The sequence below is a fragment of the Octodon degus genome, unplaced genomic scaffold (genome assembly GCF_000260255.1).
Source record: "Octodon degus isolate 3935 unplaced genomic scaffold, OctDeg1.0 scaffold00081, whole genome shotgun sequence".
Taxonomy (NCBI): Eukaryota; Metazoa; Chordata; class Mammalia; order Rodentia; family Octodontidae; genus Octodon; species Octodon degus.
The window spans coordinates 3,260,575-3,276,371 of NW_004524657.1; the positions used below are offsets into that span (position 1 = coordinate 3,260,575).

General features: G+C 41.5%; 1 protein-coding gene across 1 annotated transcript in view; it reads left to right on the forward strand.

Moving 5' to 3' along the window:
* LOC101590493 (dpy-19 like C-mannosyltransferase 1) overlaps positions 1-15,797 on the forward strand; it is a 104,244-nt gene that overhangs the window by 62,029 nt on the left and 26,418 nt on the right. The window contains exons 10-11 of the mRNA XM_023721293.1: positions 3,372-3,471; positions 6,358-6,435. Of these exons, the coding sequence (XP_023577061.1) occupies positions 3,372-3,471; positions 6,358-6,435 (178 nt within the window). The remainder of the gene's footprint in view (positions 1-3,371; positions 3,472-6,357; positions 6,436-15,797) is intronic.

The window sequence follows — 15,797 nt, forward strand, 5'->3', positions numbered from 1 at the left end:
AAAAGCTTATTGGTGAGATAGCGTCCAACTTCTTGATTTGAGGTTATCGCTTGTGCAGCTGGGATTCCATTGCCAGAACTTTCTTTTATTATTATTTTTTAATGTATTTAGGACAAGGTCTACAGTATGTCGCTACACAGATCAGACTCGTAGTGATCGTCCTGTTTTCAGCCTCCCAAGGGCTGGGATTACAGGCGTGCGCCATCACGCCCAGTCTCATTCACTGTCTCCACATGCCCTGGGGGTGGGGCCGGCATGGCATGTGTTGCTAGGGATCGAACCCCAGTCCCTGCACTGTGCTTAAGCAGGTGCTTTAGTTCACTGAGCTATCTGGCTGGCCTTGCCAGAACTTTCTTGCTCTGGCCTCATGGACAGTGGATTCACCTCCCCCTCTGCAGGCCGGGTGACTCGTGCCTGGCCACTCATCTGCAGTCCTGTTCCTCTGGCAGAAGTCCTGCCTTCACCTGCCCAGGGGTCAGGACGGAGGAGTCCATAGAGGCTGCGGCTCTCCCTGCCATTCTCAGGCCACTTCTGTTGCTGTCTGCTTCCGTCGGAGGCTTCTTGCTGCTGTTTTGTCACAAGTGTTCTTCGGGTACTTCTGCTGCAAACTGCTGTTTTTTCTTATTCCTTCCCCTCAAAAAACATTGTTGTCCTTTTCTTTTTGGTTTATTTTTCTTCTTTATGGTACCAGGGATTGAACCAGGATCTTTGAATTGAGCTACATGTGCAGTCCCATTTTTATTTATTTATTTATTTATTTATTTATTTATTTATTTTGAGAAAGAATCTTACTAAGTCCCAAAGTTTCCCAGCCTGGGCTCTGACTTGGGGTCCTTTTGCTGCAGCAGCAAGCAGAAATACCCAAATGCCATGCAGGATTTAGAGGCAGACTTATTTATGTTGATGGGCACTGTTGGAATCATTCCCAGAATATCGGGCCCCAATCTCTGGTGCTCTAGACCTTTACACGATGAGCACACAGGAGGTGCATAGGAGGCGCAAAGGCAAGCAAGACAGCAGCCTGGCCATTCTGATCAGCAGGCGGGGTGAGATCACTGGTTACAAGGGGAGATTAATGATCACCAGCTCATGAAGCTTGGTACAGTGGTACCCTCAGGTCAGGCATCCTGCATATTCTCCTATGTTCTTATGATTACTAGGGTCAAGAAAGTAATGACAAAGCCATAAAGCAGTTACAGAGCTAGGCAGCTTCGAAAGAACAAAGTTTTAAAAAGAGCAATTTCTCCTGGATAGCTTTTCCCTTGCACTGCCTTGGTGGCCCACAGTGCTGGGATTATAACAAACCTGTTTCCTCATGCAGCAGTTTGTTGTTCTTTTCATTGGACCTCATCCGCTTTCCCCTTTCTGTCTCTTTTCCCCCACTTAACATTGGAGGGAACATTGGAGCTTTGCAGGGTGTCTTCTGCAGGTGTCCTCGCTCTGTTTTGGTCCTGCGCCTGTCTGCCCATCTGTGCAGCTTTCCCCATCGGTACCTTTCCTATTTGTTCCTGGGTGGTTTGACTCCCTCACCTATGGAGGGAGCGAGGGTGATGGCTAGTGTGATTTACTATGGGAAGCTTGCTCGGTGACAGTGGAGGTGAGTCCACCCCTGCCAGGTTTTTTTCCGGGGGATGTCCTCCAAAGCTCCTCTCCATCTTCATCACAGGTCTTTATCACAGCTTCCTCCTCTCATGGAAAAATAGCCCTTTCCTAGAGTTTCTTCCTGCCCAGAACAATCTAGGTATCAGAAGGTGGCAGGGCGTGGGCTGGTAGCCTGGAAGCCTTGTGTTAGCGTGGCTGGAGTGGGAGGGCCCTGCTGTGAAGGGGGAAAGAAACTGTTCCTCAGGCCCAGGAATCATCTGTGAAGCAGCAGGCTTTCATTTCAGCAAGCTGGCCTTGTCTAGTTTTGACTTTCTGGTGTGTTTGAGATGCAGTTTTGTATAACTCACTAGAAAGCAGCACAACCTTAGCTCTTTCTTGATTGTTCTTGTCAACGTTTGTGCTTCCTTTTCTCTTGCCATGGGTGCCTGTTGTATTCCTGGCACTCTCACCACATGGAGTCCTCTCTGCCTCCAGTCCTTCCATGGCCAACTGCAGTTACCACTCTCTGCCACCTTCTGATACCTACATTGTTCTGGGAAGAAAGAAACTCTAGGAAAGGGCTGTTCTTCCATAGGAGGAGTCTACTCCAAGATCTTTGGCAGGAAGCAAACACGAGATGAAATCGTGTTTAATACTCAGAAACAGTACTGAGTCTTGACAGACTTCAACTTTTGACTGATCAGTGAGAAATAAGAAGTAAGTTTTACAATGTGGCCACTTGTTTGCATATATGTATGTAGATGTACACATAATGGACATGAAAGTTCATAGGATAGACCCCTTCGTCACACACAGTTGTTGCTCCACTAAAGAAGGCTGTGTTCCACCTACTTCTATTTTGTAATAGGTTTCACTTGAACCACGGATGGCACGTGTGTGAGCATCCCATTGGGCAGCAGGAGGTGGTCATGCGTATGTGGCCCTATCGTGGTAGCATGCCAAATGCTTGGTTCCAAGTCACGTAGCAAGTAGAGGTTCATCCTTTGGGGAAGGAATACTGGAGAAAGTAAGGAAAGGCATGGCCTGGGGTGCTCAGGCCCCTTGGGTAGCCTGCAGGAGGATCCTTCACCTCCCTCTGTGTTGCCTGCCTCCCACCTCAGGGTGCCAACGCACATACTGCACCTCTGCAGAGACACAGGTATTTCAGGGCCCTACCTGGCTCACAGATTGAGGAGAAAAGCCCCACCTGCCCCTCCAGGACAAGGCCAGCCTTCATTCCATGGCCCCATATCTCCCACAGCTAGCTGCCTGCCTCTGGGTATGAAGTGCTACAGAACTTACCCGCATGGTTCTTAGTGCTTAGATCCTACCACTTCCATCACATTTTTTGGTAGACATCTTCTCATTCCAACTAGTCAATCTGCAGAGTCGTTTACAAATGTCTCATTATGAATTCACCAGAATACAGTTTTTAAAACTTAAGTGATTTTGTTGACCTGTTGTCCTTCCTCTCCCAATGAGGGCAGGAAGTTTTTGCATTAAAAAATAATTAGGGGCTGGAGAGATGGCTCAGTGGAATAAGTGCTTCCCTGGCAGGCGCAAGGGCCTGAGTTCAATCCCTGGTTCCACCAAAGGAAAAAAAAAAGTGTTTACTTTACATAGAAAAATGTAGCTGTGTGTCAGGATGTGTAACTTGTAATCCACTGGTTCTGTTTATGATCAATATATGTTGTAACAGCACCTATTCAATACCCTGATTTGCAACAGTTTAGAACCATGCCAGACTGTTTTGTGTATAAGCTTACTGACATTTATTTTATCTTTTCAAGGGCTACAAAACTTCACAGAGGAAGCCTAATTGCACTCTGCATTTCCAATGTCTTCTTTATGCTTCCGTGGCAGTTTGCACAGTTTGTACTGCTTACCCAGGTGAAGTGGTTCTATTTTAATATTGATTTTAGCTTACTGTGTTTAATCTTTAGAAATCATTCATACAAAATTATGAATGAACTATTATTTGATTTAAGCCTAAAATTTTTCTAGTTAATACTCTTAAAGAATTCAGAATAGGGAAATATATGTTATTTACTTAGTAGAGTATTTGTTGAACTCTAAGACAGTTCCTCCTTGTTATTTAGTACATCTGTCATCAAGCTTAGAAAGGGGTCTGATACCATAACATGAAGCGTTTCCCTTAGGTAAGCCGCAGTATTTCTCTTAAGCAAAACATCTGTGTTTTATGACTGATGCCTACTGCCTCACATGTAGGATAACCCTACACAGGACAACAGGGTAAATACCTGAGAGTCCTGGAGTTACAGTGCTCCTGGCCACTAGTTTACGCGTGTGTGTCCCACTTGTGTGAGTGCTTGCCTCTCGACCAGCAGAGGACCATAAAGGAAGGCAGCCTAGGGATGGGGTGACATTGCTCATGTCCCCTCCCTGCTGTCTTTGTGTTCTTTCATGCTGGACATGCCTATACAAAGTAATTGGTGAGTTGCTTTTTTTTTTTTTTTAAAAAAAAGGAAATTGCTGGCTTTTAATCCCTACCTCCAGGATGCTGTTCTTAAAGTAATTTCCCTTTTTCAGCTGTGATAAAGAGCGCATTGGTACGAGGCCTTGGCAGCTGTGCGGATTGATCCTGACCTTTCTATGCTCTGCCCCTTGCTCCCCCTACCCCGCTCCTGAGTCTTCTCAACTCACTCCACCTCCCAGTCTCCTATTGTCTATTTTTTATTTTGCTTTTTAAATTATTTATTCTTGGGGCTTCTCATATAAGAGAAACTACAGTATTTATTTTACTTAGTGTTATGAGTTTTTCAATATTCTTTGGTGGGTGTTGCTTCAGAAATGAGGTCAGACTTGGATTTGAGTCCTGCCTGTTCACTGGCTTCTCTGCTTGGACAGAAAACTTAAGTGTTCTTTGTTCCAGCTTTCTCTTTTCTTTTTTTTTTTTTTTTTGGCGGTACAGCGGACTGAACTCAGGACCCTGCACTTGCTAGGCAAGTGCTTATTCTACTGAGCTATCTTCCCCAGGCCTCTCTCATTTCTGAAATAAGGAAAATAAGGGGACCTGCTTTGTAGGGTCAGATGAGGCAGCTTAGACAAGGCTCTCCATCCAGTACCCAGTTCCTAGCCAATGTCAGTCAGGCAACTAGTGAGTGTTGTTCTTGAAATCTGCTTAACATGTACTTCTTCCTTTGATCTCACCTTTCAGAGTCCTTTGTCTTCCTAATTTAATGACGTTTTAAGTCCAGTTTTGGTTTAAATTGCTCCCAAATTCTGTATGACTCTGCCTTCACGTGTGGTGTATTACTTAGCTCCCAGGGGTAGAAAGGGGTCTTTCCTTTGCGTCCAGCGCAGGAGATAGCCTGCTCTTAGCTTTTGTTTTGGGGTTGTATCTTGCTGCTCTGAGGGTCTCATGTTGCCAACCCCCCCACAAACACACACAGTTACTGTGTGACTGTCCTCTTGGTCTCCTCAAGCAAAGCACGCTCTCCATGGCAGATGCATGAAGGGTCTGAAGGGACAGCTTGTGATTTTTCTTGTTAACGGTGAAAATTATTATAGTACTTGGAGTTAGGAAACCAGATAAGTGGAATTTACGCTGTTGGAGTAGCTCGCTGTTGTACAGTGTGCCCGTGCTCGTTCCTACAGTAAAGGAGGCAGAGCTTGGTGTGTGTGCCTTTCTTAGTGAACAAGGCTAGAGAGGTGCTGTCTGCGTGCTGCTGCTTTATACAAGATACTATGTCACCATGTCATCAGTTGATCCATCCAAATCATTCCAGTACTCTTAGGGTTCTTAATAAATAACATATAGTTTTCTCTAAATGGGAAAGAAAATTAAAAATGCCTTCATAGTGCAAATAGTCCTTGTATTTTGAAATTTGCTTAATTTGATTATAATAATGCTTGAATAGTTACACTAATGAAAGAGAACGTTAATGGAGATACTTGCAGATAATAACTAAGAAGCAGAAATTAATTTTTGTACAAGTATGCATCGCCTAATTATTTTTGCATTTAATTTGCCTTCCTGTCTTAAGAGGCTTTTCTTTCATTGCTGAGACAAAGTACTCAGCATTGAACATTAAAGGGGGAAAGATTTACTTAGGTCACAGTTTGTAGAGATTTCGGTCCATAATTGTGTGGTTCTAAGACAGGCTGGCATTGCAGAGAGGCATCCCAGAGGAGAATAGAAAGGCACCAGAAGAAGCAGCAAGGGACAAGATAAGCCTTTTTCTGTCCCTTGTATTGTATCAAGGTGGCTGGGATTAGGTCAGTTCCAAAACAATCAGGGAACTGATGTAGTAATCACACACCCCTAATCTTAGCACCCTGAATCCTAGCATTGCATCATGAGTCAGTCACACACTCAAAATGCAGCCACCTCTGGGAAGACCCTACTTATAAGTGTATGAGGCTTTGGGAAGACTTCTAGACACAAGGCAATACATCCAGTGATGTATCAATAGTCATGTTGTAAGTACATTTTCATCTATTTATTGGACATTGTCCTTTTAATTAATTGTACATGTTGACCAGAGTCAATGTAATATTAAAATGAGTTGTTTTAGTTAATCCACAAAATGCATAATTCCCATGGTTACCTGAGATAGGTGTGTATAGAGAAGAAAAATCAGCCAGAATTTGCTATCTTGTGTACTGTTCTATAATAAATTGATAAAAAGAAAACTAAAGAACTCTCTGTCTGAATGCATATAAATCAGTTTGCAACAACAAAATTTTTATCCTTACAGGTGTTTTTTTTAATATATGATTTTATTTTTAACTTGATGTCTTTCTAAATTTTAGGTTGCCTCCTTGTTTGCGGTGTATGTTGTGGGGTACATCGATGTCTGTAAATTACGACAGATCATTTATATACACATGGTAATGGTTTGTTCATCATTTGTTTACCATTTAGTTTGACCTAAAAGATGAACTAGTATGTGAACTGTCCTTTGTTGAAACTAGTTGTGACATAATCTGTAGCTATAATAAGAGCCATTCAAGCCTTGGGACACCAGTAGTGGCCCACTGGAAGATTTCAATTTGGCTCATGTTGTCTGATTCAGGTTTTCCCAAACCTTTTTATATATTAAAGGTAAGAGAAATTAATGAAATAGAAGTGGGGGGCTGTGTGACCCTCTGTGCCCAACTGTTAGGTGAAGTAGGGTATCACCCACAGTGTCCAAGCCTGGGACACCAGTGTCTGGGGTCCAGCCTTCGACTCTCAGTGGGGAAGGAGGGAAGTCAATTTTGTGAGCCATATGGATTTGTATGGCCCATTGGGAAGTGATAAGAATTATAGAACAGAAAAGAAGAAAGGCAAACTAGCTTGGCAGGACAGATGGGAGGAGTGTCCCTGTCGAGGGTGGGGATGGAGGCATGGGCTGAGGTGGTCCTGCAGGTTGCCTTGGGAAGCCTGAGTGGATGGGGGGGGTAGGGAGGAGCTGGTGGAGGAATCAGAAGGGCATTCCAGGTGGGGGTAGCTGGAGGACTCCCCCAGGCTGCTGGTGAATGACTAGTGTGTAAAGACATCTGTGCTTCCTCATTCATATATATATATATATATATATATTTGCTTTTCTGATCATTCTTATTACTATGTCATTATTGCTTTTTATTGTCTAATAATTGGTACATTTATATGACATTTAAGCACAGGGAAGTTATGACACAATTAGAAAGTAAACAACATAAGCCATTTTCCCTTTGAAGAAAAGCAGGGCTTTGTCCTGACTGTGAAGTCATGTGTGCCGTAAATGTTCCCCGGAGGCAGTTGATGTCCTGACTAAAATGCCACTGACCTGCTTTTCTTCTAAATGCCACTGTGCATGTGTCCCTGCAGTGGCACGTATTTTATTATCATATATTAACATATTCTGTAAGGTTTGCACAAATGGTGTCCTTTTATGAGATAGATTTTTGAGGCTTATGTACAACCAGGGCTGTTATTTTCCATGCTTTATTTTTAACATTATATGCATAAATTTAGCACAATTTGTTTATCCATTTTTTTGCCAAAGGACTTGTAGTTTCCTTCCTCTCTGCTCCCCTGTCTCCTTTTCATTTATGAATAATGTTGTGCCATCTACATATCTTTCCCGGGCATATGTGTGAAGAGTTCCCCAGTGTACATTTAGTAATGGACTTGCTAGGTGTAAATTATGCCCATGTGAAACTTCGTAAATACAAAAGTATTTATCTTGAAATGATTGGGCTACTGCAAATAGCAATATGTAGCAGCCCAGCTATTCTGCATAGCTTTAATTATTTTGTCAGTCTGGTTCATATAAAATGGTTTCTTGTGACCTTAATTTACATTTTCTGTGCTTTTCAGTAAAACTAAGCATGTTTTGGTATGTTTTATACAGGTTGTGTTTTGGGTTTTCTTGTGGTATCCTATTTAAGGCTTTAACTTTTTTTTTTTAACTATCCAAGTGAAATTTTTAAATAAATTTGATATTTTCTTTTTTCTGATAATTTTTATGTTATTATGTCATTATTGCTGGTACATAAAAGCTGGCATTGACATGTAGGGATGTTGTGACACAGTTACAAAGTAGACAGCATGAGCTGCCCTCCAGATGAAAAGAAGAGAGCGCAGCGTCTGTTCTGCTTGGAGCAGGGAGCCCTCCTCCTCACGTTTCTGTCGCTGCTTGATTGCTCCGGGTTTGCCTCTCTGCTCAGGCTGCCTTCCCTGCCTTTCATCTTATCCACATGATTTGCCGCTTTGAGAGAGAAATCAGTCAGTGTTGACTTTCATGGGAGACTGTCTGCTTCTACTTACATCTATCTTTCCCACTTTAATCTGTCACTGTGTGAATTAACATAGATGGATTTTTTTTTTTTTTTTTTTTGATGCTAAAAGGACCTTACTTTTGTGGGATAAACACAATTTCTAAGTATTACTGGGCTCAGTTTCCTGATGCTTCTCTAGGATGTTTACATCTCTTTTGGTAAATGGACTAGATAATCATTTAAGAAACATACTTGCCTTTTTCCCCTACCCTGGCTACTACAGTCTTTTGTTTTTTCACATCATAGCACAAACAGAATAAATATAAACATTCAGAGTTGGGCAGTCACATGGTCATGTAGGCTGTTACAGTTGAGGACAGACTCCAAGAATTACAAAGGCATGAAAGTTGCAGAGCTTTCTGTCCAGTAAAACCTGTTTGGAATAAGCGATGTGTGCTTTCTGATACAGCTTTGCAACTATTCTCTGTCTCCCTCCTTATCAGTTTGCAAAGTCCTCGATTCTTTTTTTTTTTTTTTTAATGTATTTAGTACAGGGTCTCACTACGCAGACCAGACTTTTCACTGTAGTGATCCTTCCTGTGTTTAACCTCCCAAGCACTGGAATTACAGGTATGTGCCACCACATCCAGTCTCAATTGCCATCCCAGAGTGCCCCAGGGGCGGGGATGGCACGGCAGGCTGGGGATCCAATCCCCAGCCCCTGTGTCTTCCTAAGAAGGCACTTTAATCCACTGAGCTATCTGAATGGCCCTCTCAATTCTTATTATTACATAAAAATACAGAATTACTTACAAAATACTTATTTTTTATTTTACTATGGTGCCATAGATGTAACAGAGTTTTCCCTCTTAGGCCTGTGTAAGTGTACAGTGTAGCAGTTTTAAGTCTCTGCTACTGTTCTGAGAGCATTACCATCATTGATCTCCAAAATCTTTTCTTATAAACCTGAAACTCTACCCACAAGCAGCTACTTCTCCCATCTCCCCACCCTCTGGGAACCACCATTGTATTTCTTGTCACATTTTGGCTCCCTCACACTGATGTAGGTCATGCAAGTGGGATGATAGAGGATTTGTCTTTTGTGGCTGGTTTATTTCACTTAGCATCATGTTCTCAAGTTCTTCCATATTGTGACATGTATCAGCACTGCATTTATTTTCATGGATAAATGGTATTCCACTGTAGGTCAAGGTCATATTTAGTTTATCCATTCATCTATCTACAGACACTTGAATGGCCTCCAACTCTGATGCTGCTATAAATATGATTAGCAGGTATCTCTTTGAGAGCCATTTCCTGTTCTAATTTTAAGTGTATAACCCCAGCACAGTGCCTGGGCGACGCAGTACATTGGCTATGCGGTCATCTATTTTTAGTTGTTTGTGGAACCATGATTCTGCTTTCTATTTTCCATTCCCAAGAGTTCTGACATCTCCATGTCATCTTCGGCATTTACTTGCTTTTTCTTTTTATTATGGGTATCTCGATGACTATAAAGTCTATCTCATTGTGGTTTTTGTTTTTTATAATTTAAAAACTGCTTTACAGAGCCATTTTAGGTTTCTGGCAAAATTAAGCACAAAATCCAGCTTTCATATTTCTGCCTTCTTTCTTTTTTTTTGTGGTACCAGGGATTTAACTCAGCACTCTGTGTTTGCCAGGCAAGCACTTATTCTACTGAGCTATCTCCCCAGGCTGCCCTCTTTATTTCTAATCTTTCCAGCAGTAGTTGATATCCATGATTTTTAAAACTGATAGAGGCTGGCGAGATAGCTCAGTGGACTAAGCACCTGCATAGGCAAGCACAGGGACTAGAGTTTGAGCCGCAGCACCACATGCTGTACCAGCCCCACCCCCAGGGACATTGAGCTGGCCACCAAGACCAAGCATGGTGACGCATGCCTATAATCCCAGCGCTGGGGATGCTGAAAAGAGGAGGATCCCTGTGAGTCCAAGCTGCATAGTGAGACCCTGTACAAAAAAAAAAAAAAAAAAAAAAAAAAGCTGACAGACCTGCAGTGACAAACCCTTATCACCCCAGTCTGTGGTATGCCTGAGGGTCCGCCCTTGGTGTTCTGCATTCTATGATTTTGACTACTGCGTAGGGGTGTGCACACAATGTTAGAAAATCACAGAGCCATTTTACAACCACAGAAACCTGGCCTTCCCTGTGTCCCCTTCTCCTAGGAAACTGCTCTCTTTATTGCCTTCTTGGTTTGGCCTTTTCAAAAGTGGTACATCTTTAGAGTCACACAGTATGTAGCCTTTTCAAATTGGCTGCTTTTACATTTCGTGTAAGTCCTTGCGTAGCTCGATGGCTTGTTTTAGCTCTGAAAAACATTTTGAGGCTGAGGCAGTGTCAGTTTATCCAGTCACTGGAGGAGAAAGGACTTTTGGTCCATTCTGAGTTTGGGCAGCGATGAATCCACTGTTGTAAACATTTGCCTGCAGGCTTTATATAGATGTAGGTTTTCATTTCACTGGACTAAATACCAAGGAGAGTGATTGTTGGGTTGCAAAGTGAGCATATGTAATTTTAGGCAATTGCCTAGCTGCCTTCCAGAGTAGCTGGGCCATTTCCATTCCCTCTTGTAGTGACTGGTGGCTGTTGCTTCCCATCCAGCCACACTCCCTGTTATCAGTTGGGCTTTTGGGTGTTGTAATGGACATGGGGTAGCTGTTGAGACTCATTAATCTCAGTGATTCTCAGGAGAAAACAGCAAGGGGATCTGGAAAATAAAGATGAGATAAAAGCTGAGGTCAGGTGGAGGGCTTTTATGTGATGGGCAAGAGGACTGACCAATAACAGTAAGAGTGTTTATTTATACTTTTGCAAAGTTAGTATCACTAGACACAAGGTTGCCTAGTGACTAATGACTGAAATTGTCCAGATAGGATGCTTTTCTCAAGATGGAGGTAGCTTGATTGCCTTAGGCACCGTGGCCTTGTCTTGCCTCCACATATGACCCATTTCCGGCTTCAGCGGCTCCTACCAGGTGGTGACTCATGGTTGGTCCTCTTCTGGTCAGTATGTTCTCAGAAGCTTCTTTGGCATTTTTCTGACTTGTGTTATAACACATTTACTAAGAGTGTTTGGCATTTTTGATTGACTATTTGTCTTTAAGAATTCTCTGTGTACTTTGAGTATTAGTCCTTTATCAGACATGCCTTTGCCGACACTTCACAGCCAGCCTTACTGTTCTTTTGCCCTTCTTTGGCTTGGCAAAGCAAGAGATTATAGTTTAATGCAACCCAGATTTTCAGTTGTTTGATTTACAGGCTGTGTTGTCTCTTAGAGTCGGGGGCCATACCTACAACCATCTGAATCCCCCAAAGTTAACTCCTGGGTATATGCAGTACTGTGGTGGATATTTAGACCTGAAGTCCACCTCCAGATAATTTTTATGAAGGCTAGAAGTGTGTGTCTAGATTGACTTCTGTGTTGTGTGGGTTCCCACTTGTTCCAGCACTATTTGTTAAAAGCTGTTTTTGCTCCTTTCCATTATCTTTGTTCCTTCATCAATGATCAGTTGACTCTATCTATATAGGTCAGTTTCTGCACTCTAGTTTGTTTTATTGATCTGATTGTCAGTTCTATAGTGTGTTCTTCAAGCAGTCCTGCACCATTTAACTTTATATTAAGGCTTAAAGTCAAGTAGTGTCCGGCTCCTGAATTTGTCCGTGTCTCAGTTACTTTTCTTTTGTTTCTGGGACAAAATACCTCATGCTCAAAATTAAGGAAGGAAAGGTTATTTAGCTCACAGTTAGTAAAGGTTTCAGTCCATACTCAGCTGGCTGCAGTGCAGAGTGGCACATGGCAGAAGGCAGCTGTTCATGGTGCAGGAAAAGAGCAAAGAGCAAAGGGGAGGTGCAGCCAATGCTGCAGCTAGCTAGCCTCTTTCCCCTCCTTACATTTGTATGCACATTATCTGCCCCAAGGCAGGTGTAGCACTCAGACCCATAATCTCAGCATTGGATCATGAATTAATCAGAAACTCTAGAAGCCACCCGATGACTGTGTGAGACTTTGGAGAGACAACTAGACACAAACCATAACAGTCCTGCTTCAGAACTGAGATGGCACTTCTGTATCCTTTGTACCTCCATGTAGATTTTAGGTTCACTGTTTCCAAATTCGCAAAGTGACTTGCTGGGACAGTGCCTGGGTTGTATGGAATCTGCAGATGAAGTTGGAAAGAACACACATCTTAACTATGCATCTTTTTGTCTATCATGGACTTCCTTAACTTTGTTCTTACTTGGTGTCTTTCATCAGTGTTTTGTAGTTCTCTTCACAGTGCTCTCAGACATATTTTGTTAGATTTATACATATTTTATCCTTTGGGTGCTCACTGTGAGTGGCAATGCTATTAATTTCAAATACCTCTTCACTCATTTTTGGTAGATGAGAAAGCAGTTGAATCGTGCAGTAACTTGTATTCTGCAACTCTAGTTCCTTATTTGTTCCAGGGATTGTTTTGCTGATTTTTTTTGGATATTTTTCATGAATGATCATATCCCCTTAAGGTTTTATTTCCTCTATTCTAATCTTTATACCTTTCATTTCCCTTACTCACTGTGTTTTGTAGTCCTCTAGCATGATTCGGAGAAGTAGTAGAGTAAGGGAACTGATTTGCCTTTTCCAGATCTCAGGAGAAGAACTTCGTTTCTCTCAGCTAAGATCGTGCTGTCTGTAGGTGTGCTGTGAACATTCTTTATCAGCTAATGAAATTTTCTTCTTTTCCTACTTTTTGAGAGTTTGTATCTCGAGTGTTATCATGAGTGGGTTTTGGATTTTGTCAGACAATTTTCCTGCATCTGTTGATGTGATCATGTGCTTTTTCTTCCATCTACATTAATTACTCTTTAAATGTTAAACCAACTCAAATACTAGGGATAATTCTTATGTGGTTGCAGCATGTGATTCTTCCTACATACTCTTTTATTTGATTTGTTCATGTTTCTGGATGTTTTCTGCATTCATGTTCATGAAACATACAGGCCCATGGTTTTTTTTTTTTTTGCTGTTGTTGTTATTGCTATGTCACTGATGTAGTCCCAGGCTCATGGTGGCCTCATAGATGAGCTAAAAGTATTTCTCTGCTTCCATCTTCTAGAGGTGATTGTTGGAAGTGGGTGTAAGTTCTTGCTTAGACAAGAGTATTCTGGCATATTTTATAACAGTCCCGTTCCCCTCGCCCTGCAGAGGCCCAAACCAATTTTCCTCTGATCCTTGTAAGGACCTCCTGGAGCTCTTGGAGATAAAATTCACAAAGATGTAGGTGTCTCCTTATTTGAGGTTTACTGAATTGTAACTTTCAGAGTTGTCTATACTGAACCTCCATCAACTTACAGGTCAGGTTTTTTCCTACTCTTTGAGGGTGTGTGTGTGTGTGTGTGTGTGTGTGTGTGTGTTGAACCCAGAGCCTTTACAATGAGCTACATCCTATACATGCGAAACACTTTTATTTTTTATTTTGAGACAGGCTCTTGCTGAGTTACTGAGTTTCTCAGGGTAGACACAAACCTGTGATCTTATTGCCTCAGCCTCGCAAGGCACCGCTATTCCCAGCTAGGTTTGTTTATTCTTGCACTAGTTCCCATGGGGCTTCTGTTCATGGGTTTCTGCTCCCATAAGTTTCAATTCTGTGTCCAGCTGACTCTCCTTTTGGGGCTGCAGCTTGCTCTGTGACTACTCCTCTTTGTCAAAGCTAAGAAAAGATGCTGATTTTTCAGTTCATTCAGTTTTTTCCTTGATAGGACCTGATGGCAGCTTTTATGGTCCTTATACACAGGACCTCCAGGGTGGCTTTGTTTGCATGTTCCTATTATTACTTATGTTGAGCATCTTTCTATGTGCTACTTGGCAGTTTATATATCTTCGGAGAAAAGTTTTCTAGCTACTCATTCTGGCTACTCAAATCAGGTTATACTTACGTTGAACGTAGAAGTTCTGCATATATTTTGCTTGCTAATCCCTTATCAGATGAATAATTCGCAAATGCAGAGTTTTCTAATCCATGAATTCAGCTTTATTTTTGTCATTTATGTCTCAGTTTCTTTGAGGAATACTTCATACCCTCCATTGCACAATCTCTACAAGTTTTTGGTTAATTATGGTGTGTTTTATTCTTTTTGATGCTATTAAATAAATTATTTTCTTAAATTCCATCTCAGGTAATTCACTGTTAGTGTAAAGAAATACAGTTTTTGTGTGCTCACTTTGTATCCTGATACTTTGGTAAATTTCTAAATGCTTTGTGTATAACTTTTGAGAGTTTTTTTCCCATTAAAATAACATTTCTGAACAGAAATGATTTGCTTATTCCTTTCTACTTTGGATTTTTTGTTTTGTTTGTTTCTTCTTCCTCCCTAAGTTGGTGAAAAACCAGTGTTCAGAATCGAGACATTAGAAAAATATCTAAACCAAATCTTTGATTTTTCTCTGACAAAATCAATTTCCTTCAAAATATTTCCTCTCTTACTTAATGACAAATTTAGCCTTGTAGTAGTTATTCATCCCTTTTAGCACAGCCATGAAATTAGCACTTCCTGTCATGAAATTGGGAGAATTTACTTATCAGTTAGCACCCTCAGTGCTGGAGTTTCTCTTTTTTTTGCTGTAATTTTATTGAGAGACATATAGCAATGAGACAATTTCAAATCAAATTGGTAGGACAGTTTCAATAATTAACACATTGCATACTCTCTTCCTAGTGGTGATTTGCTATACAAGATGCAGACATGATATCCTATTTACAAACACTATTAGAACAAATCCTTCTATTCATTAAGAGAATGTAACTATAAATCTATCCTAACCATTTTGAATATACAGATACAAAATGGACATTCATCTGTATCCCCTTTTTTGTTTAGTTCTGTCATTTGAATATTATAGGTGTGTGAACTCAGCAAAATATTCTAAAAGAATCCAGTAGTCCATAATAGTATTGGATCTTCCACTTGACTGGCAGTGTCAGAAATTGTTGACCTGAGTCCCCTACAGCTCAACATAACAGCATGGCTTTACTTCTTATACTTAGTTTTTATACTTTTCTGCTGGATGGTTAAGAACAAGATAAAGCAAGACCTATGCAACAAGAGTTGTAGCTTTTGGATCTGATAAGGTCAGTCAAATACCCTGAGATCCTGTAACTCAGATTGTAGATCCTTTGTCAGTGTCAGCCATGTGGATGAGTCACGGCCATTGCTTGGTCAAGTGCTCTCCATGAAAGCCTGAGAGAATGTTTTCTCTCCATGTGACTCTCCTTAGGCACACTCTACCTCATCGATCACTTCCTCTTTGGCCCCATAATCTCCTTGATCAGAAAATTTGGGACACTACTGAGTTGCATGACGTTACAGGACAAGTTCTCATATGTCCTGAGTCTTAATTGACCTTGGAAGGCAAGGGCCAAAATGTTGGCTTTCCTTGCAGCCCTCCTTTTTCTCTAATTTTGGTCTGCAAACTTAGGTTGTTAACC